At 54.4% G+C, this 27,976-nt stretch overlaps 1 protein-coding gene across 2 annotated transcripts in view; it reads right to left on the bottom strand.

Annotated features, from left to right (window-relative positions):
* Positions 1-4,421: 4,421 nt before the first annotated feature.
* The window catches only part of TTYH2 (tweety family member 2), a 41,275-nt gene continuing 17,720 nt past the window's right edge, over positions 4,422-27,976 (bottom strand). The window contains exons 4-14 of one of the 2 annotated variants that reach the window (XM_014839606.3): positions 25,777-25,997; positions 20,947-21,042; positions 20,337-20,409; positions 16,029-16,098; positions 15,686-15,741; positions 15,080-15,172; positions 14,769-14,861; positions 13,052-13,194; positions 12,161-12,346; positions 11,602-11,680; positions 4,422-6,359 (exon numbers count right to left, since the gene is read on the bottom strand). In XM_014839606.3, coding sequence (XP_014695092.2) covers positions 6,279-6,359; positions 11,602-11,680; positions 12,161-12,346; positions 13,052-13,194; positions 14,769-14,861; positions 15,080-15,172; positions 15,686-15,741; positions 16,029-16,098; positions 20,337-20,409; positions 20,947-21,042; positions 25,777-25,997 — 1,191 coding nt within the window. In that variant the 3' untranslated portion in view covers positions 4,422-6,278. Of the gene's footprint in view, positions 6,360-11,601; positions 11,681-12,160; positions 12,347-13,051; positions 13,195-13,318; positions 13,847-14,768; positions 14,862-15,079; positions 15,173-15,685; positions 15,742-16,028; positions 16,099-20,336; positions 20,410-20,946; positions 21,043-25,776; positions 25,998-27,976 lie in introns of those variants that run through there. The other variant, XM_044744845.2, reaches the window with a different exon arrangement.

Genomic DNA, 27,976 nt, shown 5'->3' with positions numbered 1-27,976 from the left:
AATAGTGCACAAGGGTTCTAATTTCTCCACATCCTTGCCAACGCTTGTTATTTTTTGTGTTTTTGATAGCGGTCATCCTAACGGATGTGAGGGAGGGTATCTCCTTGCAGTTTTGATTTGCATTTATCCACTGATTAGTGATGTTTAGCATATTTCCACAGGCTCATTGGCATCTGTATGTCCTCTTTGGAGAAATATCTATTTAAATCCTTCGCCCAGTTTTGAATCAGGTATTTTGTTGTTGTTGAGTTCTCTATATATTCTGGATATTAATCCCTTGTTAGATATATGATTTGCAAATATTTTCTCCTATTCTGTAGGTTGCCATTTTCCTCCGTTGATAGTGTCTTTTGATGCACAAATTTTTAAAACTTTCATGAAGTCCCATTTGTTTGTTTTTTCTTTTGTTGCCTGTGCCTTTGGTGTCATGTCCAAGAAGTCATTGCCAAACCTAATGTTGTGAAGTTTTTGCCCTATGTTTTATTCTAAGAGTTTTTATAGTTTTTAAATTTTAAAACTTTTTGACACTTTAAGTCTTTTATCCACTTTGAGTTAGTTGTTTGTTTTTTGGGGCTTTTTTGTTTTTTTTTGGTGAGGAAGATTTGCCCTGAGCTAACATCCATGCCAATCTTCCTCTATTTTGCATGTGGAACGCTGCCACAGCGTCGCTTGATGAACAGTGTGTAGGACTGTGCCTGGGATCCGAACGCATGAATCCTGGGCCGCTGAAGCAGAGAGCATGAACTTAACCACTACACCACTGGGCTGGCCCTTGAGTTTTTTATATTGTCTTAGGTAAGGGTCCAACTTCATTCTTTTGCATGTGGGTATCCAGTTTTCCCAGCACCATTTGTTGAAAAGACTGCCCTTTGCCCATTGAATGGTCTTGGCCTCCTTGTTGCAAATCATTTGGCCATGTATGCAGGGGTCTATTTGTGGACTCTGTTCTTTTCCATTGGTCTATACGTCTGACTTTATGCCAATACCACTCTCCTTTGATTACTGTAGCTTTGTAGTCAGTTGTGAAATCAGGAAATGTGAGTCCTACAGTTTCATTCTTCTTTTTCAAGATTGTTCTAGCTATTTAAGGTCCCTTGAGATTCGATATGAATTTTAAGATAGGTTTTTCTATTTCTGCAAAAAAGCGTTGGAATTTTGATAAGGGATTACATTAAATCTGTAGGTCACTTTGGGTAGTATTTTCATCTTATTAGTAAATCTTCCAATCCATGAACATGGGATGTCTTTCCACTTATTTACGTCTTCTCTAATTTCTTTCAGCAATGTTTTGTAGTTTTCATTGTACAAGTCTCTCATTTCCTTGGTTAATTCATCAGTATTTTATTTTTCTGATACTATTGTAAATAGAATTGTTTTTTAAATTTCTCTTTCAGATTGTCCATTGTTAGTGTATAGAAATACAACTGATTTTTGTGTGTTGACTTTGTATGCAGCTACATTGCTAGATTTGTCTATTAGTTCTAACAATCTTTTGGTGGAATCTTTAGAATTTTCCACATACAAAATCATGTCCTGTGTGAATAGAGATAACGTTACTTCTTCCTTTCCAATTTTGAAAACTTTTATTTATTTTTCTTACCTAATTGCTCTGGCTAGGACTTCCAGCACTATGCTGAATGGAAGTGGCAAAAGCAGGCATCCTTGCCGCCTCTCCTTTTTTTAAATAAACTTTTTATTTTAGAACAGTTTTATATTTAGAAAACAGTTGTAAAATAGCATGAAGAGTTCCCATACACCCCTGCTGTGGCTGGGACGTTTATGTCCTCCCCAAATCCACAGGGTGAAACACTGATGCCCAAGGGGATGGCATTAAGAGGTGGGACCTTTTGGAGGAGATTAGGTCATGAGAGGGGAGCTCCCATGAATGGGGTTAGTGTTTTTACAAGAGAGACCCCACAGAGCTCCCTAGCCCCTTCCATCCTGTGAAGACACAGTGGAAGGACGCCATCTATCAACCAGGAAGCCTTTCTTGCCTATTTGTAAGCTCCATGAAGTGAAGGACCACCATTGACTTTGATGTTTCTATAGTCTCAGCACTGAGAGAAGCTGACATGCCCGGCCAGGGCCAGCAAACTGTAAAGTGCTGTAAAAGACAGTGAATATTTTAGGCTGTAAGTTAAGAGGCAAAATCAAAGACACTTTGTAGACACTTATCTGACGAGAGAGAAAACCTATTCCCACACATTTTTGATTAATAAAATTCAAAATATATAAATAGAGCACAATATTTTTGTAATACAGTTCTATTAATGAGAAGAATGGAATTCTTTGAGGGGGGATAACAATATGCTTAATTGAGGTTCAAAGTCAGTGTTCTCTACCATCAAAATCAGCTTCAAATATTTGATTTTTTTTTTAAGCCATTAGAAAATGTAAAATCTAGAGCCAGCCCTGATGGCCTAGTGGTTAAAGTTCTGCACTCGCCACTTCAGTGGCCCAGGTTCGCTTGCTGGTCACGGAACCACACCACCTGTCAGCTGCCATGCTGTGGCAATGGCTCACATAGAAAAAGTAGAACAACTTACAACGAGGATACGCAACCATGTCCTGGGGCTTTGGGGTGGAAAAAAAAAGAAAAGAGGAAGATTGGCAACAGATGTTGGCTCAGGGTGAATCTTCCTTGGCAAAAAAAAAAAAAAAGTGTAAAATCTATTCTTTACTCATAAGCCATATGAGGCTGGGCTCACAGGGCAGAATTTGACGGCTCCTGTGCTAAGCAGTCAATACATTTTTAGTTGAATGAAAGAGGGAAGGAAGGAAGGTAAATTCTCCTGATCTGGGCATATTTGGCAACGGGCATGCCAGGTCTCTTGAGTGTTGTTACAGCAGCAGTTTGTGAGTCTAGAGGCAGAGGTCGTCCCTGCTACTTTGAACTATAAGACTGAGCAGCTTTGCAGGAGGAAAAAGCAGAGCACAGGTACGGATGACTGAGCTTTGGAGAAGGGCCGACACTGTTGGTTGCTCCACATGGGTAAGTGGGCCCTGAATGACAGACTCAGACATATGCCTTGCTGGCAAAGGATCGGCTTACAGAGGGGCCTAATGGAGTTCATTGCTCCTTCTCAGTTCCTGGGTCTGGAGTCAGGCTGCTGTTCAGAGACATGTGGGGATGGTCAGGCTGAGCAGGCAGGCTGGCAGGGGTAAGAGAGGCGTGCTTGGCTGGGAGGCCCACCCACCCCACCCCTTTCCCGTGGGTGAGAGACTGGTGCTGGCCCATAGGAAAGGCAGTGACACATGTGGTGATGGAAATCTCCCTTGAGCATGTGCACTCCCATGCGGCCTCCCTCCTACTTGGTGCAGGGCCGGCCTGCAGCTCAGGTCTCCCTGCAGACCCAGAGACAATGAAAGCCCCCAAAACAAATCTCACTGGGCACTGAGCTGCCTTTACCTTAAAAAAAATCAGATTCGTTATAGAAAAGAATTTCCCCGTTGCTCCAAGCCTTTCCCCCGCTGCTCTCAGCATCCTGAGACAAGGGAGAAAGGAGGTCATTCTGCGAATGGGGTGGGAGAAACATTTGCACTCGAGGGAGCCCTAGTCATGATGCTCAGCTCTGAGGTATGTGCATTTCAGAGCCTGGCATGTTCCACTGCACAGAGCCCCCTGCATCTCACCTCAAATGCTCCCCAAAGAGGCACAAGCTGCTCCCTTCAGGAAACTCCAGCTCCTGCACAGAAACAGTAGCTTAGGGCCATGGGTGGAGCGGGAGTCTGCCCTTCTGGGCTGCCCCAGGCTGGTTCAGCTGTTCACCAGACAAATGGGAGACATGCAGGAAGCATGAAGGGTGCTGTGCACTTTGGGGGGCCCTGCCCGGAGAGGCACCCTATGGAGGTGCAGAGTTTAGGAAGAGATCAGCAAGGACCTGCTGCACAGCTAGGGGAGGCGTGCAGCCTTGCGTGCCTCACCCGGGAGAGGCGGCCGCTGTGTGACCACCGCCCCAAGCCCATGGCATTGTGGAGGCACCCGCTTGGGCTCTGGGTTAGACACTCCGGGCTCTGCTCCTCGCTCCAACCAAGTCCTCACCCTCTCTGCACCTCTGCTGGCTTATGTGCAAAACAAATGACCTCTAGAGTTACGATGAAGTTTAACAATTAACATAAATACTTGGGACAAGTCGCTGGTACATTGCAGGTGTCCAATAAATGCTACTTATTAGCAACATTAAGAGCAGTGGCCTTTAAGAGGAACTTTGGAGAAAGACTAGGGTAAAAAAAGTCCTGTCCTTTGTCCCAAGGAGTAGTGGAGGCCACAGAGATGCCCTGTGACATTCACTCAATAGCCCACATTTCAATCCTTGCACTGAGATCGGCTTTGAGGCCCTCCTACTGCATACCCAGCCAGAAGGGACCATTCGGTCCCCTCCTTATTCCCGCAGCTGAGGAAGTTAGAGACTGAGAGCACATTTTAGTACAAGTGGTTTATTTCACCCCCAGGTGAGGAGCACACGGATCGAGCAGAGATGTGCCCACCTGGCTCCTTCAGGAACCACCCAAGGGATTCTGGTTTAGTTTACATGCATTAAAAACAACTCTCTAGTCGCCAACAAAGAACGTTAAGAAGCAACACCTTGACGTCGCAGAGTTGCCATCTGCATGCGTCGCGGCCATCTGAAGGTGTGTTTCTGGCGCACAGTATGTACAGGTTAATGCAGGTGAGACCGGGTCCTGGCTGCCCTGTGGCCCCGTTCTGCTGTGGAGGCTTGGCTGGGGGCTGAGAACCACTCTGCTATCAGTGTTCTGATGTGAAGGTGGCTCTTCCAAAACCGAAACAGAGCCCTTGCCCGTTTCCCACCCCTCCACGTCCCTGCTTTGGTGGGTGAGGCTGGGGGGGGGTGCTTCAGCGTGGTGCACTCTGAGCTGACAGGAGGGTGGAAGCACCGAAGACCCTAACCCTGGGCCCTGAGCGGGCATGATGGTGGGTCATTACTACCTCCTGGCCAACAAGTTCCTTCTCACCGAGCAGGTACAGCACAGGGGCCCAGGACAACAGGGTGGGGACAGGGAGTGAGGGGAGGTAGGGAAGACACCTGTCTTCAGGTCAAGACACAATCGTCCCACTGTGCTGAAACCTTTTATGACAAACTTGCTTGAAGACAAAAGGGAGGGGACAGTTGACCTGGGCATGCGGCCCTTCCCCTGGAACGGGGGCTCTGCTCCGTTGTCCCTCTTAGCTTCTTTCCTTTCTTAAAGGGCCTCCCCTGAGGGGGATGAACCCACATCCCCATCAAACAGCCGCTTGGGACGGGATGTCTCACTGATCTTTATTTTGTTTAAAAATCCCCGCTCCCCCACTTCCAGATCCATAAAGAACTGGCTGGTTGATGCTGGCAAAATCTGCAAAGTCATGGTATAGAAACCAGGTGTAAGGAATGAGCCCCAAATCTACTGTAAAAACGGGATGTGTTATGAGTTTCAATTCTTTGGGTAATCAAAATATTTAAAACACTGGAAAAAAAAAAAAAGAGAGAAGTTGCTTTCAAAGTGTCTGTTCATACCTGAGACCGCCCCTATCTGCAGCAAACAACTCCCAGCCCGATTCTGGACTGGAGGGGAGGCACCGGAGGGCTGAGAAAGACAGGCAGAACGGGGCAGGCTTTCAGCCACGAGCCTGCGGTGCCCTGGCCCTGGAGCCACCAGCCTCCAATGCAGAGCTCTCCAATGCCTTCCCTGTGTGGCCCGGGAAGAGTCCATCTGGCCCCGGGGAGATTACTTCGGACAGTGTCCGGTCTCATCGGGGACATCACCTCCCTTCAAAGCATCTCCTGATCAGCCTCCCACCTTTACCTGCAGGGAAATGCTGCCCATTCCTGCAGCCAGGAGAGAGGTGACTCCGAGAGCAGTCACCTGGGCTTTTGGCCGTGCTAGCAGGACAGTCTTGGCAATGGGACCCTTGAGCCTGACCCGGCCCCTCCCCACCTGGTGAGGGTGGAACATAGGGGTGGGCTGAGCCAGGCTCCCAGCTCAGGGATGCCCAAGCACCTGAGGGGCATTTCTGGTGTGGAGAGGAGGCCAGAAGAGGGAGAGTCTGGTCCAAGTCAGGCGTCTTCTGTCTGCCTGGGGCTTCGGTCAGGAATCTCAGCCAACCCCAGGCTGACTCCCCTGGAATCTCAGCCGCTCCTCTGCGGCAGCAGGAGCCTTCCAGTCCTGCAGCCTGAGCTGGGTCTCCAGATGCCTTTGGTTTCTATTAAAGAAACGCAGCTTGCATTTGCATTAATTAAAAACCAAAACGGATCCAGGAGGCAGGAACTCCTGAAAGTGTGTTAGGCTGGAAACTCATTCCCATAGTGTCTCAGGTGTTCATCCGCCACGGACAGGTAGGTGGCCCTCATGCTGGGAGAGTACTGTGAGAGAGAGAGGGGACAGTCAGAACAGGGTCACACAGGGTTAAACCAAACACCGTACCAGTAAAGGTGCTGGGAACTCCTGAGGGCGCGAGAGCGGGCCAGCCACAGCAGCTAGGCACCAAGTTTTAATGACAAGGCACTGCAGGGACTGGAGGATACTTGAGTGGCTCAGGCAGCCTTCCTGGCTGGCGATGCTTCCAGGCCTGGGGCCATCAGGACACCTGGCTCCTAGCCTCAAATGCAAGGCACACACACAGACCAGCTACCCTCCCTCCGCTGTGGCTGCCACATGCACTCCAGTGCACACGACTGACATGAGGGAGTGTCAGGTGCCGTCCAGTGCACTCAGGAGCCCGCCTAGCGAGCAGATGGAGGGCTTAGGCCCAGAGACTCAGAGAACCAGGTTCAAATCCCCACTGTGCCTCTTACTCATCCCATGACCTTGGCTGAGGTTCGCCAACCTCTCCAAGCTTCAGTTTCCCCACCTGCAAAATGGACCTGAGAGCACTCAGCAATTACGTTGAAAGGATGAAATGATGCAGGGCAGGTGAGACCCTTCACACGGCGGGTCTCAACTTGGCTGCATGTCAGAAACACCCCGGGGGTCTGAACGTCCCCAGGCCGCACCCACCTGTAGTTTTTCATTGAGGTAAAATGAACACAACGTAAAATTGAGCATTTTAAAGTGCCGCCCTCGTTAGTTTTTAACCTCACACAAAGCGAGCGCTCAATAGACGTGGCTTCTTGCATCCCCACACTGTGGTCACAGGACCCAAGTCCGCATCTAAGGCGCCCCAGATGCTGCTGGCCTGCTGTCTCCTGGCCACAGGGAAGTTTCCGGGGTCCAGGTCCAGAGAGGGGACGGATGCCTCCAGCTGAGGGGAGATTTTGTCACTGACTAGTTGCCCTGAAGAACTCAAGGGTGGGTCTGGAAGCATTTATCTGTTGTTCCAAATTCTTTTTCCTTTTGTTGTGTTGAGACACAATCACCAACCACCCTGAACCAGACCAAGCCTCACCTACAGCCCTTGCCTTATTTTTAAGGCTAAAATCTCTCCAGGAGGAGCTTAGGCCTTATTATCCTAACCTACAGTGCATGTGGAAGCATGTTTACCCACCTCTCCCTTTTGCATATCCATTCCCCATCCGAAACAAAAGGTCCCTGCTCCCCTTTGTTCTGGGAACCATGACGCTGGAAATGATTCCACATGGTCTGCTATTTGCTGCAATATACCTCACTTTGTGAGACACCTGCTTCTGATAGAGTCGGATTGAACTTGCCAGGAGGGAACCCACTTCAGTTTCGGGAACAGGAGATTCCTTAACCCAGTGGGTCTCAACCGGGGGCGATTTTGCCCACAGGGACATTTGGCAATATCCAGAGGCATTTCTAGTTGTCACATTGGCGGGTAGGGAGTGAGAAGTGCTTCTGGCATCGAGTGGGTAGAGGTGCGGGATGCTGCTAAACATCTGGGAGTGCCCAGCGCGGCCCATGACACACAATGATCGCGCCCGAAAGGTCAATGATGTGGACAGTGAGGGGCCTGCCCCGGAGCAGGGGGTCTCCAGCCGTGCTTCCCAGACCAGCAGCCTCAGCTTTCCTGGGAACGTGTTAGAAACGCAAATCCTGGCCCACCCCCGGTTTCCTGAATCAGAACAGGGTGGGCCCATCGGCCTGTGTTCTAACAAGTCCTCCAGGTGATGCTGAGGCCCGTTCCGTGACCTCCTCCTTGAACAGAGCTTCCCAGACTCGCTTGATGGTCAGCATCCCCTGGGCGCCCGCTGGAGATTCTGTCTCCGGAGTCTGGAGGGAAGTCCTGCTACTGGAATTTGTAACAGCTGCCCAGGGCAGTTTTGTCCCTCAAGTCTAGGACACGGTGCCCGAAGGATAAGAGGGATGCCTGGAAGGCAGAGCTAAGGGAAGACGCGTTTCTAGCCAAGGCGACAGGCCGTACATTCTGATGACTTTGCTTGATATCACCCACCGAAATGAAATCCTCCTCTGTCCCAGAGATGGGGCTGGGAGAGGGAGGGATTTATCAGTGTCAAAGGCACCGAGTACTGGTGAATCGAGAGAGCAGGCGCGGGGAGGGTGGGCTTTACTGGCGCGCAGGTCCACGCCTCCAGGCAGTGCGGCCTCGGGCCTCGGGCAGCAGCACCAGCAGGAGTGTCTTCCTGCCCGTGCAGGTAGGAGGGTGGGGTCTTCCCCGGGGCAGGGCGGTCAACTCTGTCAAAGCAATCAGGGTTTCTGGGCAGGTGTTAATTATAGGGAGGAAGGGGGATTCTGTCCTTGAGCCTTGCAAATAAGGTCAGTCCTTGATTATCTCTGCTAATGAAACCAAGAATGGAAGAAGTTAAAAAAATCTCCCCAGAGCAAAATCTGTGAGATGAGCTTTGCTAACTGCACCTGTGCATGTTCGGCATAATCAACTGTTGTTTGAACTACCAGGTCTCTCTGGCCCTCTAGCATAGAGTGAGCCGTCTTTCCCAGGAAGTCAAGGTCCAGACGTCAAGATTCGGCCTCACAAGGCCAAACACAGGCTGAAGATGAAAACCAGCAAAGTCCACACTGTCAGGGAAAAGAAACTCAGTCTTCAAGGCCAAACGCAGGCTGGTGGGAAGGCGCCAGCCAGCAAGGCCACACGCTCTCCCTCCCCTACCTGAAACCCCAGATAAAAACCCCTACCTTTTGCCCTTTGAGGAGGTGGGTCTGAGTTTATTTTTCATTTTTGTTGTCGTTGTTGAGGAGGACTGGCCCCAAGCTAACATCTGTTGCCAATCCTCCTCTTTTTGCTTGAGGAAGATTGTCCCTGGGCTAACATCTGTGCCAGTCTTCCTCTATTTTGTATGTGGGACACTGCCAGTGTGGCTTGATGAACAGTACATAGGTATGCACCTTGGATCCAAACCTGCGAACCCCGGGCCGCTGAGAAGTGGAACATGTGAACTTAACCGCTGTGCCACTGGGCAGGCCCCTGGATCTTAGTTTTAACTCCCATCTTCTTATCTGGCTGCCGTTTGATAGTAAACCTCTTTCCCTGCCATAAGCCTGGCATCCCAGTCGTTACCCCTCCCGTGCGGTGGGTAAACAAGCCCGTGTTTGTGTTCGGTAACACTAATGGCAGGGGGAGCGGCCTGAATCTTTCAAAAGGGAAGGTAATAGGAAAATGACTTATTTGGCATCACAGTGCTCTGAGCAATTCATTTTTCACAGCAGATTTCTCCAAATTTTGTTGCACTCAGATTAATATTAAAATCAAATCTGTGTGCCTGGGTCCACAGGAGGAAAAAGGAACCCAGGAGGCTTCTGGTTAGAGAGAGAAGCCAGGTTGAGATTTAAAAGGTGCCCACTCGCCCTGCCTGAGGACCCCAGGATGCCAGAGCTGGGCCTGGATCTAGCGCTGTCTGTGGAAGGACAGCTGGGAGGCGCTCTGGGCAAAACCAGCAAGGTGGCATCATGACAGGGGAAGACGGATCAGTCAGATCACTTTCTCACCAGGACACCGTGGACATTTGGGGCCAATCATTCTTTGTGGTGGAGGCTGTCCTGTGTTCTCTGGGTGCATAGCAGCATCCCTGGCCTCTACCCGCTAGATGCCAGTAGCAACTACCCCCAGTTGTGACAATGAAAAATGCCTGCAGTCATGGCCAAATGTCCCCTGGGGGGCAAAACTGCCCCTGGGTGAGCCCCACTGCACTAAGGTATGGATCTCCCCCCCCAACAGATGATACACTTCCTGCGGACGGGTTGGGGTCCTGTCTCTCTCCCCGCGTCCGGCACCATGGTTTTCACCGAGCGCTGGCTGGATGCCTGTGAACGTATGTGAGCATCCTGGTTCTCGGGGCCCAGGCCCCTGTCATCAGGCCCGTGTCCTTGGGTCTCCTGTGTCCTAGTTCCCCACTTGGACAGCCCCTTCCAAACACGTGGATGGGCACGTGAGACACCTCCAGCCGAGTGAGGCAGGGGCTCCCTCCCCGACAGACACCTGCCTCAAGAACTCTGCTGCCCACCCCTGTCGCAGACTTCCAGCCTTGTCTTGGACCTCCCCTTTCTTATCAGTGCCATACCTCTGAGAAGGTGGGGCGGGAGGAAGCACATGTGATGACAGGAGGGGGTAACAAAGCAAGCAGCTCACTCTCACAGCACTTACTGGGCCACACACCTGCTTTTATGAGGACTGATTCCTCGGACACTCAGACCACCCACACACTATATGCTATTACCCTTCCCATTCTACAGATGGGAAAACTGAGGCGCAGCAGTGAAGTGCCTGTCCAAGGTCACAGAGGTCATAGGCAACGAGCTGGGATTTGAACCCTGGCATTTGGCACTGGAGCCTGTGTCCTTGAACCTCGACAGTCTACTGTCTCTGCTTGCAGCCATCTCTGTCTCAGCCAGTATCCCTGCCACCCTAGTATTTCTCTTGGAGAAGATAGCATCGTCTTTTCTTCTCCACTTGCCCAGCCCTCACCGCAGACTCCTACCCTGATGCTGCCATCTGGGTTCCCTGGCTGGAGGGGGAGGGTGGCAGGTGGGAGGCACAGACCCCACTTGGGCACAGTCCTTGGGCCCTGGGGAGGCGAGTGGGGTTGAGGAAGGCTGGGTCTGGTATGAGCCCTCCCAGACCCACCACAGCAGCCCCACCCTCCAGCCCAGGGTGGAAGGATAAGCATAAACTGAAAAGAAAAATTTCCCTAAAGCAAAAAACTTCTTTCTCTCTTTTTAGAGCATTTGGTTTAGGAAACTTATCATTGTAAATTATCTCTCCGTCCCTTTGAGATGTACATAAATACCTTTTTAAAGGCTGAATAAGGTTCCTGGCAGTTTCACAACCCAGGGACATTTTCTTAAGGGTGTGGGAGCCATCTCTTTGAAATGCAAGCATCAGGGAAGACGCCTCCTAGCTCTGTGGCAATCAGTGAACACTGATGACCACCCCAACTAGCAGGCGGAATGAGGATGGACTAGGGTGACAAACAGTGCTGTGGAGCCCTCTTGCTGGAGGACAGGTGTGCAGCGGGGTATGTGTGCTGCCTGCCTAGGGCGAGCTTTCTGTCTGTGCAGTGTCTTCAGCAGATTGCTTGTGACGTGCACGTGGGTCTGTTTAATGCATATTCAGGAACAGAACTGTTTCCTTTTTCTACCTTTGTGCATGGGATTCTCTGGGTTGGCAGAGGTCTTATCTGTATTTCCCCAACAAGGGCCACAGCCGTGGCTCTGCCCGGGAGCCCCGCTTACCGTGGGAGGCGGGGAGCCTCTTCCGATGAGTGGCACGTTCTCGTAGCGTGGGTTCCCACCAAACAGCACCGCCTGGTTCCTAGGGGTGGAGAGGGAGCTCATGAGGGGAAAGCAAGGGGTGGAAGCGGTGTGCAGATTCCTACAGGAGGGTACCAGGGGGGTGTGCATATGGGAGTGGGCGTGGAAACAGACCATGGACAGAGTGGAGGGAGTGTGGGCAGGAAGAGAGGGGAAGGAGCTCTCCAGGAGGCCCAGGGAGAAGCAGCAGATGGGGTGACAGGGGCCGGGAGCAGTGTGGCCTGGAGAAATGCAGCTCTCAGCCCTAGGATCCCCCACGGGCTTGAGGCAAAGGGCATCTGCAGTGGGCTCTTCCTCCAGGACACATGGGTGTGCCGGGGTGACCAGATGCACCAGGCATCCCACGGCTGCCGGGGCGCCCAGGCTGGCCTCTGATGCCTTCATCCCCACCCGGCTCTCTGGACCCAAGCATGTTATCCACAGATCTAGCCCGGATATGTGGGGGAGGTGCAAGGGGAGGCCCGGGGGGGCCCGGCCGTACATGTACTCTGAGACGGGGGCGTTGGAGATGGTCTGGGCGGGGGGCTGCAGGCTGGTCTGGCTGCCCAGGCCGCTGCTGTAGCTGCAGAAGCTGCGAAGCTGCCCCCGAGGAGGGTTGTGGGCGGCGATGCGGCGGGCCTGGGGGTTGAAGGGGTCATCATCATCGATGTCATCGTAGTCTCTGTCCCTAGAACATGTAGGATACAGCCAGCCATGAGGTGCAACGGAGACTCCGAGGCAGTGGGCTCCTGGCCTGCTTCCCAATCTTTCCTCCCAGGACTCTCTCTCTGGCCACAAGTGTCTCCTTGAGGTTCTTCTAAAAGTGGTCCTCAGCCCTGCCTCACACAGATCACTCTGCCCAGTTCCCAACTTCACGTCCACCTCCTCCAGGCAGCCTACCATGCTGACCGCGTGCACACTGGCCCTCCCTACCCTGCTTCCTCTTGTCTGATTTACTCTCAAGGTGCTGAAACACCATCTTGTCTCTGTCCCTCTACCTGAGACTGCACCTTCCCTGACAACAACGCTACAATCCATCCTTCCTGGCATTCCAGGACACCCCTCCCAGCACCGGAAGCTCTCCTCGTCATCTCACACCACAAAGTCCTGTGGAGAAAGAGAGGACAAGCAAGGGATGCCAGGATGTGGCATCAGGGCTGTCACCATCCTCAGCCCCGCTCTTGCCCTGGGCCCCCCCAAAGCTCTTGTTGGGGTCCTGACTGTCTGGACTCTCAGTGAAGCTTCTGAAGAAATCCAGCCAGCCAGCTGGGGCTGAATGCCTGGGCCCCCTGCTGCCCTTGTCCGTTCCAGGTTATCAGCTCTCGGCTCAGTCACAGAGCAGAGCCCTCTACGTGCTCCCCCAGGCAGCTCCCCCGCCCACCAGGCAGCCCACCTGGTGGTAAGGTGCTTCCAGGCCCGCGGCCCCGCGCAGATCACAGTGGAGAAGGCCAGGGCGGCCAGGAGGGAGAAGAGGCCGAGATAGAGCAAGCCCTCGATGCCGTCATAGCAGATGCCAGCGAGGGAGTCCAGGTAGTCCTGGAGGAGGAGGGACGCAAAGCTGGGGGGGGAGTGGGGACACAGCCTGGGGTCTGAGCTTGTCTCTAGAAGGCCCTCCCCCAGCCTGGACCTGGGATCTCCTTTCCTTCCTCATCCTGAGCACCTTGTACAGCCATTAAAGGTCCACGCTCCAGGGCCCAACACAATGGGGCATTTGGGTTCACTCTACAAGCATTTGCTAAACATCTTCTGTATGTCAGGCACAGGAGGGTCGGTCCTGAATAAGACAGACAAGGCTGCGGGGCCGGGGAGCCAGAAGACGGGGGGCATTTAATCTGAGGCCAGGATGGCAAGAAGGAGCAGAGTGCGCCTTGAGCAGGTGAGGCAAAGGGGACAAATTGGCTTGTTCGGGCAAGAGGAAAAAGGCCAGCAGGAGACAGGGTTGGGTGGTGCCAGGTCACGCTGGGCCTTGCAGGGCAGGTGAGGAGTTTGCGTTTCATCATAAGGTGACAGGAAGACATTGGAGGGTCTGGGGACAGAAGGGATGTGATCCGATGAGTTTTTTAAAAAGACTGCTCTGCCTGCTTATACGAAACGTCACGGGTGGTAAGGGGGCGAGAGAAAGGCAGGGAAGGTGAGGAGGCACGGCTGTCACCAGGGGAGCAGGATGGTGCTTGGACCGTGGCGGAAGCTGTGGAGGGAGAGAGAAGAGGATGGATGCAGGATACGTCTGCGAGTATAGTTGCCAAGGCTTGCTGAGGGATTGGATGTGGAGGGGGAGAGCGAGGACACAAGGGCGAGTCCCATGTTCTCAGCTCTGAAGTCAGATTGCCAGGGTCCAAACCCAAGCCCTTGACTGGCCAGCTCTGGAATCTTCAGTAAGCTACTTTATAGCTACATGGATCTATACATATACACATCTACCTATCTATCTATATTTATCCACACGCATATACAGTTTCCTCATCTACAAGATCTCCCACGAAATAACATGTATTTCATAGTATAGTGTGAAGACTGAATGACATACGGGGTATAACGTGCACAGATCAAGGCTGAGCACAGATCCCAGGACTCACTCAACGGCAGCCATGACCATTATCAGGACCATTCGCTCTAAACGACATGGGATGTGAAGCTGTCCACACACTGGCTTACTGCTTTGGGGGAGGGGAGCTCACATACTCCCAGTGTGTTCCCTGCATTAGGGTCTGATGGTTCAAATTCCTGGAGACATGACCCTGGCAATGAGATTGGGATGTGTACATGCAACCTGGGGAGACGGAGGGGTTGACCAGATGGCCAGGAGTCGGAACAATGGGGAACAGCCTCCTCATCTAGCTCAGGGTCCCCCAGTGTTCTAGAGGCAACCTGGTCCCATCCTCCCACCCCTGCCCCTGGGATCTTTCACTGAGTCTCCCCATCTCAGCTACTGGAGAGAATCAAGGAGCCAGGTACCTCTCCCACCTTCCCCTGTCCAGCTTCTGCCCCGTTCCCCCGGCCTGAAGGGGCTCGAGGCAGTCACTCTCCTGGCCTCTACTGGCTTCTCTCTGGGACAACGTGGCCACTGGGGTTCCCCCAACCCCCGATCGCCCCCAGGGCCACCCCAGCACCTTGTGCAGCCCTCGGCAATCCAACATGGCCGTCAGCTGGTGAAGGCTGGACTCTGATGAGTTCAGCAGGAGCTGGATTCCGAGCAGATCTTTCTGGAAGCAGGAAGAAAGAAACAGGCAAACGTGGACAAACAGAGAGGCACAGAATGAGTGGAGGGGGGAGGGCTTGTGGACAAAGCCACAAACAGTGGCTTTTGCAAAGAGGCCTGGCGGGCGGGGGTGGGGGAAAGCTCTGCACAGCCTGGCTGTCCGAAGCTCTGGCCCTGGGGCGCCCCCTCTTCTAGCACAGACACTGTGGCAGACAGCCTTACCTCTGCCGTGGGGAAGAGAGGCACCGCAAACTGCAGCAGTCCCACGACCTGGATCTGCATGGTGGTCAGCGAGCGCTGGAAGATGGTCAGGGCCTGGGCCAGGAGAGACCGCAGCCCTGCTGCGAGGGTCCATTTCCCAGGAGCCCCCACAGCCCCGAGGGCCTGTTCCCCTGCAGCCCCTCCCCTTGGCTGTGGCTGCGGTCACACCCGTTATCATGGCCCTTCCTGCTTGCAGGAAGTCTTCCCTCATCCCTCAGGCTTCTCGAGAGTCCTCTTGCTTCTTGCTACTCAGTGTGGTCCTCAGACCAGCAGCATTGGCCTTGCCTGGGAGCTTGTGAGAAATGCAGAATCTTGGGCCCCACCCCAGACCTCCTGCGCAGCATCTGCATGTTAACCAGCTCCCTGGGGGACAGGCATACATGTTGGCGTGTGAGAAACACTGATCTAGAAGATGCTAAGAGCACTGGCCCTTCAGAGGACCACAGAGAAGCAAAGAGCACCCAGCCACCTTCAGCTTACTGGTCAGTGCTGGGGCTTGGGGTCAGAGGGAGCGAGCTGACCCAGGGGTCTGGGGGCAGGGTGAAGGCTGGGCTGGCTGGGCCGTACCTGCTGGAAGGGGCTGCTTAGGCTCTGACTGCAATACAGGTAGTAACGGGTCACCTCTGCAAGGCAAAGACACTGGCATCAGGCAGGAGCTCACAAGTGACCAGGACGCGATCCATCCTCAGGGGCCAAGCCAGTCCCCAACCTCCCAAAGGAACTGGCTTCTAAGAAATGGCCCAGAGGTCCCACTGGACCTGAAGTGTAGGTGTGGGTGTGAGAAGTGCTGGGGAGGGATTGGATGACTCTGGGGCTGAAAGAGGTTAAGCAGAGGCACAGACTGGCTGTCCGCGGGCTTGGCCTGAGCAGCCAGAGCGGCTCTGACAGCAGAGGCCGGAGAGCTCATTACCTGTGCGGATCTGACCCTCCGTGATGTTCAGGATGAAGGTGTCAGGAGCCACGCAGAAGTCACTGGTGGCCTGAACCAGGGAAAGAGGAGAGGGGTGGAGGGAAGTCACGATACCAGGGCCCTGGGAGGAGCCAGACGCCCTCGACCCCAGCCACTTGGACCCCTTAGCTCAGTCCCGGGTGGGCAAGAAGAGTCAGGAGCCAGCCTCCCTGGATTCGAGTCCTGGCTCTGCAACTTTGGCCAAGTGACTTATCGTCTGTGTGTCAGTTGCCTCTGCTATAACATGGGGAGAAAAACGCTATCCATCTTATGAATTTATCGATGTACAGCACTCAGAAAGGCGATGGGCAAAGAGCAGGCACCAGGTCCTATTTCTCATCTCTGAATGCCTCTTCTGGGACGACCTCCGGGCCGGGAGCCTGGGCCAGGGGGAGCCGCAGGGCGTGGCTCGCAGACTGATGCACACCATGGCCTCCTCTGCTCACCTCTACTTGATTTTACTTGCTATTTGTCTTGCTGTTATCACGTCCCACACGCTCTGAGGGTGTAACTCTATGAAGCCTCCCCCAGACTCTCTTTCTAAAGAATTATGTTGGCGCTGAATCCATCTTTGAGCCTTTGGGTGCAGGTCCTGCTCACGATGAGATGGGGGACCAGGAAGAGCAGGGGGCTGGGAGTAGAGGACCCAGGCCCGGGGCTCTGCCACTGACCAGCTGGGGGACCTGGACCCTGAAGCATGGCCTGGTTGGGTGACCACCAAGGGCCCACGGGGCTGAGTGGGAGCAGGTCCAGGCCCTGGAAGAGACGGCAGCCAGGATGCCATGCTCAGAGCCAGGCCCTCCCCAGATCCGGCGGGCGGGTGCAGTGGGACGCTGGGTAAGGGGGGGCCTCCACCTTTCAGAGCAACCGGGGTAAGCTCTGGTCCTCTGGCCCACTCCTCGGGGCTGCCCCTGCTCCAGTGCACGCTCCCGAGCAGAGGACCCCTCCCCATGGCCCTGAACTGCCAGGGCCCTGTTCTCCTTCAGGAGTGGGTGCCTCAGGGGTCCCCAGCGGAACTTCACTCACTCATTCATTGAGTTGATAAATATTTACTGAGCACTTACGAGGTGCCATGCACTGTTCTAGGCACAGGATATAGTGGCAAGCTGTGCTGTGGCACTTATGGTCTAGAAAACATGCGTGTGTACGCGTGGGGGACTGGGGAATAAAATGCCCCTCTAGATACAGAGCCGTTTGCACACAGGCACACGCTCATACATACACACACACTCACACGACCACGTGCTCAGGACCCTGGGAGAATTGCTCTGTACACAGACCACTAACACACATCATCAGCCAGACTGGTCTATTGCTATAAATCAGAGCCACGACACCAGGGGGCCTGGGGGTACGATCACCTCCCTCACTGGAGTGGCAGGGTGGGGAGGCCAGGCCCTGGTGGGGGATGGGGAGGCCTGCGGGAAAATAAAGAGCGAGGCCGCCATCTTGGTCTGGGTCACCCCCAGAAGTTTGGGATCCAAAGAGGGTCAGGAGGCCCCCATCATAGGCCCCACCAGGGATGTGGCCTCCCACCCTCTCCTTCCCCCTCAGGCCAGCCCTGCTCTTCAGTTCCTGCACTGAGGATTCAACTTTCTTCTCAATGAAGACAAGGGCCTGTGTGTGCACGTGCGCCCCCGTGTGCAGGACATGCAACGGGGGTGAGGATGAGGGGAGGGAGGGGACACTGAGCACAGCTGGGGCAGGTGGAGAAGCCGCCCAGAGCCCAGACCACTGAGAGCAGAGGTGATGGTCCCTCACCTAATGACAATAAATGTGGGGTACAACAATGATGGCTACTGTTTATGCAACATTTACCATAGGCCTCCCACGGATTAACCAACTCACCTCATCCCACCAACAACCCAGTGAGGGAGGGCTATTATTCTCCCCATTGTACACACGAGGAAACTGAGGCCTGCAGAACCTCAGTAACTTTCCCAGGGGTCCACTCCTGGGCAAGGGAGCGGGTGGGGGCGTGGAAAGTGGCCCCAGACAAGAGGTTCAGAGGCCACGCTCCTGCTCCCCTACCCAACTCAGTGAGGTGGGCCTGCCATCCCTCGGTGGCTGGACTCGCAGGGAGCCCTCAGCTCTGCTCCGTCTATGGTGCTCTGTGGCCACAGCACTGGATAACCCTTCCCTCCCCGCTCTCCCAAACCTACTGTCGCCTCCTTCTTGGGCGTCTTCTCTCCCCTCTGCCCTGAACCCCTCGCCCTCTGCCTTACGCTCCTGACCACTGGTGGTGTGTGGGGGGCGGTCAAGCAGGGAGGCAGCGGCCGGGGTCACAGGAGGCTCAGAGCGGGGCCCACAGCCCAGAGCTCAGCTCCCCACATTCCCATTCGGAGCAGATTCTCAGGGGCAGGGCTCCTTCCTCATGGAGGTCCTTTTAGGGGGACAGGGGAGGTGGGGGGAGGGCCTGCAGGGTCAGTCCTCTGGCCCCACAGCTCTCAAAAAAAACAAAAAAAATCAGGCCTCGGAGAGCAGGGCAGCGAGGCCACACAGAAGCTGCCCACAATAGTCTTCGCCGGCACCTCTCTCCCCTCCCGGCTCCTCCTCACTCCGCTTCCTATTAAAATGCAGCAGCGTCTCTGGCCCCATCAAAGGCCCCTTCACACTCTGGCTCTCACACAAGGGCCTGACTGAGCAGAGCAGGGAATGGCCTTTCTCTGCAGCTCCCTCGCATTCCAGGGCACCCAGCTGGGAGACTAAAGCGCCTCCGGTTTGCTTGAACAGAGGCCTGGGGAGAGGGAGAGGCCCCCACTGGGAAGGAGCTGTCTCCCAAAGGGCTGCTCCCGGTGGCAAGCTGGAAGCCTCCCCTGCTTCCAGAAGGCAGAGGCCGCCTGGGGCAGGCCGGCCAGGAGAGCTCGCCATGTGCGAGTTTCTATGTGCTTTCACTTGTCCCCAGAGGAGGGGCTGTCAGCCAGACAGCTGTGCGTGCTGCTCCGGCCAGCAGCCACTCCCCTGGACTATGTACAGCACTCCGGGCTCCTGATGACATCAGGATGCTTTGGAGCATGACCTGGGCCCTCCGACCCTCCCCTTCTGTGTTTCTGGAGGGGCCCCAGGCTCATACTTGTCCAGTTCTCTCTCCTGCCCAAATTGGACACTGCATGGTACAAGGGGAGGAAAGAAAAGAGGAGATGCCCACCTCCTCTCCCTTCCGGAGGAGCCCTGCCAAAAGCTGCTACGATCCAAGCAGCACCAGGGGCCAATCATTCTGTGGGCATCATGGAAGCAAACTGCCCAAGGCCAGAGCTACAGGCCGCCAGCCCCCAAGGCGCCGGGCAAGGCATGAGTTTGGGGAGAGGGCTTCCAGTACGAGCCTCATTCTTCTATCCCCAGGTAGCGAGGACAGCACAGATGCAGGTCACAAAGTTAGTCTGTGTGCTTGAATCAGCTCGGGGTTCCTTGCAATCCCTCGTAAATCCTGTCCCCTCTACGACATACACACACACACAGAACATGCACCTCCACCGTATTGACTCACATGGGGCTGCAATGATGTGCCTACACGTCTTTCTCCAGCAGGCTGTGGCTGCGTCAGGAGCAAACATCATGTCCCCCTGGTTTTTGCATCCCTAGGCACCGGGCACCATTGTTAAGTGCCAGAGTCAAACGTCAGCTGAATGAATGAATGACTTGTGCACACAGTTTAACTTGAGTGTTAGGTCAATTAAAGAGAAAACTCCTTCAGAGGAAGCTCCCCTGACCTTGTACTTTTTTGCTTTTGTTTTTTTTTTTAAACATTTGGAGGCACCACATCCAGAAACATACACCATTGTGTTTAGACTGTGTGTGAGTCCAAGGACAATGGGACGGAAGGCAAGCTAAAGGCCACATTCCACATTGCCAGTGCCCTGGGAAGCTGGCCAAGGAGGCTGCTTCTGAAGCCGGAGGGCTCCTCCAGCCTGAGGTCCAGACCCTGCCCATCCCCCCCAGATCTGGTCAGTTCTTCACACCCAAAGAGAAGTCACTTGGTCATCTGTGCACGAAAGGGATTGGGCATCAGGCGTCCTATCTTGGCTCTGTCCCTAAATACCTTGTGATCATGGGCAACTATCTCTGGGCCCGTGTCCCCATCTGCAGGGCGAGGGGGCTGGTACAGATAACCCAAGCCCCTTCAGTGCTGAGATTCTGGGATCAGATCAGGAACCGAGACCGGAAGCTGGTCCTGCCCTGGGGACTCTGGATAGCACACATCAGCCTACCAGCAGACAGTTGGTCCTGGTCAGTGCCCCCACTACCCCTACACTGCCCCCCCCAACTCACCACTGCTGTAGCGGTGTCAGCAGCCAGGGACGTCCAGCTGAGGAGCAGGGCCAGCACCCCACAGCACAGCATCCTAGGAGAGAGGCAGCCACCAGTGGGATCCAGGCAAAGGCTGGCAGGCAGGGGATGCTGTGATGGCTGGCACCCCACCAACCTTTAGCGCCCTTCCTCTCAGCCTCCTGCAGTGGCCCGAAGGCAGCCTCAGTCCCTGCCCTGACATCGGCCATTCTGACTGCTGGGAGAAGGGTGGAACCCACTGCCTAGAGCCAGGTCCTGGGCTGTGAGGGCGCCGGCTAAGGAGGAGGTGCTGGTTAGAATGCAAGAGGCCATAACGCTCGGCCGCATTTCTTCAGCTGCTCAACAGTCGGGCCCAGGAGGGAGGGGACACCTAGAGCAAAGCCCTGTCCTTGCTTGGTGTCCAGATGGCAAGTTGGTGGTTGCTGTACCCCCTTAGCCGGGTGCTGAAGAGGGGGTGGAAGGCGGCTTCAGGCTGTTGATCCCACCACATCCTCCAAGCCTGACCGGGCCCTCGTCTCTCTCTGCCGGTGGCACTGTCACCCAACATGCTTGCCCAGTTCTTTGTCCCAGGCCCCTAAGCAGGGCTACTCACAAGGCCAGGAGACACCTGGAGCGCTTGGCCAGCCCCAGGCAGGCGATGAAGCAGAGGACCAGGTCCAGGATGAAGAGGAGGAGGTAGGAGAGCCACCTGGAAGGAGGGGAAGGACGGTCAGGGGGAGCAGGGCAGAACTCCCCATCTGGGGTCTACCCGGGGGTCTGAACAGCGACCCCCAGGCTCTCTAGACCCTTCGTTACAGCAAACTGCCCAGAGCCAGCAGCTAAGCAGACTAGATGCGGGTGCAACCCTGCCCTGGACAGGAAGAACCCAGTGTGCACGGGTGCACAGGCTCTTCAGGGGCCCGGGGGCTGCACCCTTTTTCATCCTGGACAAAGGAGTCAGCTCCCGGGCTCCTGGCTGGGTGTCTAAACCAGTGCCGTCTGCTAGAACTTTCTGCAGTGATGGGAACATTCTATCTCTGCGCTCTCCACTCCATCTGTCACTTCCTATGTGGCGACAAAGAACTTGAAATGTGGCCTGTGCAAATGAGGCAATGGCTTTCTAACTTTATTTAATTTGGATTAGTCTAAATTTCAGTAGCCACATGTGCCTAATGGCTACACAGTGGACGCAGCAGGTCTGTGTTCTCTCTCTGCAGCCTTCTCCCACGGGCATCTCTTTAAACCCTGGTTCCCACTGCTTCTAGAACTCTCACACAGCCTCAGAGCAGGCAAACCCTGACATTTATAGCCACAGATCTAAGAGAGCCCCTAGGACGCCCACTGCTTTGATGAACGGTCGGCCTGGCCCCCTGCCCCCGGCCTCCTCTGGCCCTCCTGGCTGTCTGGAAACCCCCACTGTGGACGTCTAGGTTCGTTTCCACCAACTTTTGTGCCAGGCGCTGAGCTTAGGGCGAAGGATGTGCAGGAGTGGGCTCGGTCCCCAGACCATCAGGAGCTGGAGGTGGGGCAGGGACCCCCAGGTCAGGACATCCTGGGGCACCTCCAGGCCTCCTGGACCCTCACTCCTCTGGCATCTTTGTCCCCCCGGCCTGAGCGGATGGGGAAAGGCTGTCACACACCAGCTGGAGACCTTGGCTGGTTGCTTCACCCCTCTGAGCCTCAGTTTCCAAACCTGTAAAGGAAGCCGGAACCCTCCTCGCACAGGGCAGGCTGAGGATTAAGTGCCCGCCAAATGCAAAGGGTCCCAGGCGAGGCAGGGAGGGATTCCTAAGACCCCACTTTCCTCCGTCTCCAAAGCACCAACTCAAGAACCCGGAGCGCCTGAAGCCCAGGGCGCGGAGAAGATCCCAAGCAGAGCGCCCTCGTGCCTCCCCTTCCAAACAGGACCCCAAGGCGGTCCTCACAACTCAGTGCCAGCCTCACCTGGCAGCCGCCCCACTTGCCCTGCGCTGGGGGAGGGGTCTAGCAGCGGGGGCTGGTGGACAGAGGAGGCCGGGCGCAGGGAGGAGGGCCTTCTCCTAGTCCCCAAAGAGGATAGTCTTATAATCATTATTTCTTTCGTAAGAAAGAATGTAAGAGCCAAATAAATTTGTTGACTTCCTCCTCTCCAGCAATGGTTTTCTGCTTCACTGACACCATAAGGAGGGTAAGTTCGAGTTTTGAGGGTGGGAGGGGTGTGGGGTGGGGCTGGAAGAAAGTGACACAGAGGCTCCAAGGGGGAGGGAGCACGCTGGAGGCCCCCTGGCAGCCAAGTGAGGTTCTTTCCGCCTTTGTGAATGGAGGTTTAATGCCCGAAAAGGGGCCTTACTAAACCCTCAGACTCCCTGCATAGGGTGGGGGCCGGCTGCCCTGGGGGGTCCGAGGAATGGCGCTGGGGGCTCTGGGAAAGTGCAGAGCCTGCCCGCCATTAGGATGAGGCCAGCAAGGAGCCAGTTTTCTTAGAATCAGAGTCAGAGCTGGAAGGAAGCCTAGGGACCATCGAGTATTAGGATCCATTCTACAGACTGGAAAACCAAGGCCCGTGGGAAGAAAGCCTGGCCCACGAACTCCAGGTTCTCCCCCATCTTTGACCCTTCCTACAAGAGACAAAGCCAGCCACCAGGCACCTCTCAGAATCCCGGTTTCCTGTTTCAAGCCTAAAGGTTCTTCTTACCTCGCTCCCCTCCTCTCTACACGTTGGCAGGAAATCAAGTTACGATTGCTTCTCACTCACTCCCCAGATGGTGTTCCAATGGGCTGCTCTGTATCCACGCCTCATGTTGTAAGGGGTTCCTGGAAACAGCTCTGTGAGGCAGATGTGTTTTCCCGGAGGACCCCGGCCATGACCCGGCGATGGATTTCTAACCAAGAACTTGGCTCTCGCAAGAGCCTCTCCGGGCCTTCCTCCCACCCATAGCTCCTCCCATATCTGCCTCCACTGAAGTGCTCAGTGACATCGCTGACAAGCTTCTCAACGAGGGTAGTTGTCTGGCTTTTTATTGCCTCCAGTACTTAGCTAGGCCTTGTATAAAAATGCTGAAAAATATTTCTTCTTGCTTAGTTGGGTGGCTATGCTCTAGAGCTATCCAGAAAGCAAAGATGGGGAGGCTGTCCAGAGCAGACCAAGGCCGGTTGGCTCAATGACAAAGGCTTGTCGTAGGGCAGCTCAGGGGAGACGGAGCGAACACCACCCGAAGAGGAGGGGAAGGGACAGAACATCACAATCCTCAGGAGCCACAGGTGCCATCCCTGGACTAGACCTTTTCTGCCTCGACCTGAACAAGGGGTGGGAGTTGGGGATGGGGGTCCTAAACGACCCCCTCAATCACGCACACTGAAATAGCTGCTGCAGTTGTCACCACCGTTCCCCCACTTTAATGAAACCACCTTAAAAATAAGCCCTCCTGATATATACATTCTGACATTTCATCATCATCGTTATCAAAATGCCCACATTAGGCCCTTAAGTGTGGCCCACAGTAGGCCCATTAGGCCCAATACAATCCTACGCTAGGTCTGCTCAGTGATAATGGCAGGGTCAAAATGGACCCCCACTTTCTACCTCCTCTGACCACCCCATGGCAAAAAGATTTCAAAGGCTCAGGCAATGAGTGCCCTCACGTCACAGGACTAATCGATGTCACTGGCTTGGGTCACAGGTCACGGCCAGTCCTTAGAGCTGGCAATTTCTTTCTGTCACTTGGGAGAAAGGCACTTTTGCAAGTGAGCATCCATCTGGTGGGAAGTTGACCAAGGTCCCTTTCAATCCAGAGCATCTGTGATATCCTGGCAATGCAGGGGCCGGACGGGCTGGGAAGGGGAGGGACCTCATGAGCCTCCCCTCGTCAGGGCCCTGCCATCTCCTACCCCAAGGAAGGGGAGAGCCAAGGATGGGGAAGTCTCTGGCCAGAGGCCACCAGGAGCATTTTCTCTAGACTCAGTATTAGTTCATTTTCTCATAAAGAGGAAATGAATCCATAAAACCAGAGTAGATTGCGCAATAGTGGCTAAAGGCTCTGACCTTTGCCAATGGCTTGAAGAGGAAGCAACAAATTGGGGGGGCAGGAGGGTCCAAAGAGCTGATACCTGTGCTTCAGGACGCATGTGTCCACCCCACCCTAGTGCCTCCTCCGTGCTGGGTGCTGGGCCCTGGGTGCACAATGACACACACTTCATGAGTTCCTATCGCCCTTCAGCTGGGAGGTACCCAAAGCCGCGGCTGCTGCCTCCCTCCTTGGCTCAACCCAGAGTGACCTTCACTAGACCTTGAACATGGAGGGAGGACAGTCGGTCCCTGGTCAGCTGACCTGTGTCCAGAGCCTTCACCTGGGATGGGGTTTGGGGAATGGGGAGGCAGGAGAGAGTGAAGCTGGGTACCTGAGGGTTACTGTAAATATTCAACAAGAACATAGTTACCCTTGACCTTGTTCCCAACACAGACACAAATGAAAAGAAGTTAAATCTTATTAATTTGCTGTTTTCTTGTTTAACCTGAGGGGTGACTCAAGGGCCACAAGGATTTCTGAGCTTGTTTTGTAGAAGAAAAAGGATGCCTTCAAGGAAGTTATGATCGCCAGAGAACCAGCCCCCAGCTGCCACTGATGCCCAGAAGTCTGAATGCCCAAGGACTTATCTGGAGTGAAAGAAACACAGACTTCCCCTTTGTTTCTCCAAAACTCCTCCTCCCAGGCCCCTTAGCTCTGTAAAGACCCACTGCTTTCTTCTTTGTTAAGGCGGATTTGAGAGAACCTATCCTTCCGCCTTCTCATCTTGGCCAGTTCGAATAAACCTTTCTCCATCTCCAAGCACCATGTCTCAGAGATGGGCTTACTGTGCCGGGGCACAGTAACTTGAACTTGAGATTAAGAGGTCTGGTATCAGAAGTAAACAGAACTCCAGAGGTTAGATGACATTAGCATGAGTTTGCATATCTGACTAGGGCCAAGGTGGGGCAGTACCCCATGGCCCCCATCATTCCAGCTCGACATAAGTGAGGCTGGGGGCATCTCTGGGCTTGCTAAGAAGTTGCCATCAGGGGAGGCTCTGTGCAAAGAAGCCACTGTCTCCCCTCTCTCCTGCACCCTGTGGCCCATAACCCCTGGCAAGCGAGGAACCCATAAACACTTGTACTTCACCAAGCACCAGTCACGGAGAATGCTGGTCCCGGAGAAGGCCCATGCTGTGTGCTGGGAGGCCAGGTCCAGCCTCCGGTGCTGGGATGTTGGCACATCACTGCCCCTCTCTGGGCCTCGTGCCTGCCTGTATAAGGAGGCTGTTCTGTGTGCCCCCCACTCAGCCCCTACAAGCTCTCATGTTCTCTAATTTCAGTTAATGGCTTATTAAGACCTCGGTGGCACTTCCCCACCCGGACCCTAAGACGCAGGCTTGGATGAAGAAGCTGGTGCAGCCCCAGCGCCTCTCCCTCTGCCCTCACGGCCCTCACCTGTAGTACTCCACGTAGCCAGTCTGGTCGGACAGCTTGGTCAGCTCGGCCGTGACCTCTCCCCACTCGGGCAACCCTGAGAGCTGGCCGAGGATGTTGCCCGCCATCTGCTGCATGAACTTCAGTGTCTGGATGTAATCGCCCCGGGCGGCAAAGATCTCACTGAGCCGGGCCAGGTGCTGCTCTAGTTCCACCTTCATCTTCTGGGTGGTTCCCGACACCTGGGGAGGAGAGTTGTGAGTCTGGCCCTCAGCTGGGAGGAAGGCAGCGAGGTAAATCCCCTGACTCTGACTCTGGAGGGCAAGGTCTGCAAGGAGCAGAAGACGGCTGCTTGGGGGGCCGGGCCGGTGGTGTAGCAGTTAAGTTTGTGCACTCCGCTTCGGTGGCGTGGGGTTCACCGGTTCGGATCCCGGGTGTGGACCTATGCACCACTTATCAAGCTGTGCTGTGGTAGGCATCCCACATATAAAATAGAGGAAGATGGGCACGGATGTTAGGTCAGGACCAATCTTCACCAAAAAAGAGAAGGGCCGGCTCCGTGGTCGAGTGGTTAAGTTTGTGTGCTCCGCTGCAGCGGCCCAGGGTTCAGATCCTGGGCGCGGACATGGCACCACTCGTCAGGCTACTTTGAGGCGGTGTCCCACTTCCCACAACTAGACGGACATGCAACTAAGATACACAACAGTGTACAGGGGGGGTTGGGGGAGATAAAGCAGAAAAAAAAAAAAAAAGACAACGATGGCTGCTCGGGCTAGAATGAATGCACCATGCCTGCTGCCCCAGCCCTGAAGAGCTCACGAGGCTGCCGCCCAGAGGGAGGGTGGAAGACAGAGGCCCCACTCCCCACCCAGCCCTCATGTCCCTCCATCCAGGGGGCAGGCCCCCATCAGAGCCTTAACCAGGGCCTCAGCTCCAAGATCCAACGCCTTACTACAAAGAGAGACCCAGATGGGGAAACAAGAGAATCCATTTTTGTTCCTTGCAGATTCTCTTAAAACTTTAAACACTCTGGATTATGAACTCTTTTCCAGAGTGAGGAATAAAATGTTGAAACCGAACTGTTCCTCTGTTGCTACCTGACCTTTTTGTTCCCACATTGGGGTTTCTAAATGCCTCCCAAGAGAAAGGCTTTGCTGTCCTGAACCGGAGCGAAGGCAGAACAATGGAACTTTGAAATAACAGACAGACCCGATCCTGCCTGCGAGGAGCCTGCACATGTGACGGGAGCAGGAAATCGGCGCCTTCTTGGTGCGCTCATGCTCTCCCTGGACGTCTGTCCTGCCAGGTGGATGGACAGGCTTCTGTCCCTTGGCTGGGCCTTAAGGGCCTGGAGTTGAGTGGACCCTGAAGGAAGCAACTTTCTATTCAAAGGTAGAGAAGGAAGGACGATGGCAGTGACTGTCCTTGGCTTTCAAACAAGGAGCACCAGTAGAGCTCATATCGGAAACGTGCTTCCGAACAGCCCAGATGCGGGGTTCCGGCAGGGTCCAGGGACCCCAAGCATGTCCCTCTGAAGGCGAAGCCGGCTCTGAGCCTGCGTGCTGGCGGTGAGGGGAAGAAGGGCTTTGTTGTTCTGATGCTGTCACGTTAAACCAACGCGCACGGCTGGCTGGAGGGGGGAGTGTGTGCTAATCCTCCTCTGGGCAGCCTGCAGCTCCCACAGGGCTAGAAGGAAGATAAAAATGACACAGAACAAGGGCCCGACCTTCCCACAGCCAGACTTCCCTGCCTCGGGGACCTGATGGCAACTCTGTGGCCTTTCACATGTGCACTATACTGCGAGTTCCTGGTTCCAGAAGAGAGAATGGCCCTCTTTGTTCCAGTTTCTGGCTTGTTCCTGGTGCTTACGAGCTGGTTAAGCACTATGAGACACCACTGTGCAGAGATGGTCTACACCCTACAGATTTGGCAGCTTGTAGTTTCCCACGGGGGGTGGGGTTGGGGGGAGAACGGGTGACATGTAGAAGTCAATTCAGTAACTAAACATTGCCCTAATAAACTTCCCTTTTCAGTTCCCTAAGATCAACGTACAAGTGCTTTGTCGCCAGCGACCCAAAAGGCTCTATTATTAAATGCTAACATTAGGAGCAAACTCTGTTCCACGTGATATTTTCATATTTCTCTATCAGAATAAGCAACTTTAGCGCAAAGGCTGTTGAAAATGATCTGTGACTTTTTCTCTGTAAGACCACTTTTCCTC

The sequence above is a fragment of the Equus asinus genome, chromosome 13 (assembly GCF_041296235.1).
Source record: "Equus asinus isolate D_3611 breed Donkey chromosome 13, EquAss-T2T_v2, whole genome shotgun sequence".
Taxonomy (NCBI): domain Eukaryota; kingdom Metazoa; phylum Chordata; class Mammalia; order Perissodactyla; family Equidae; genus Equus; species Equus asinus.
Note: the sequence above shows the minus strand (reverse complement) of the source record. Positions and strands in the feature narration are given on the sequence as shown.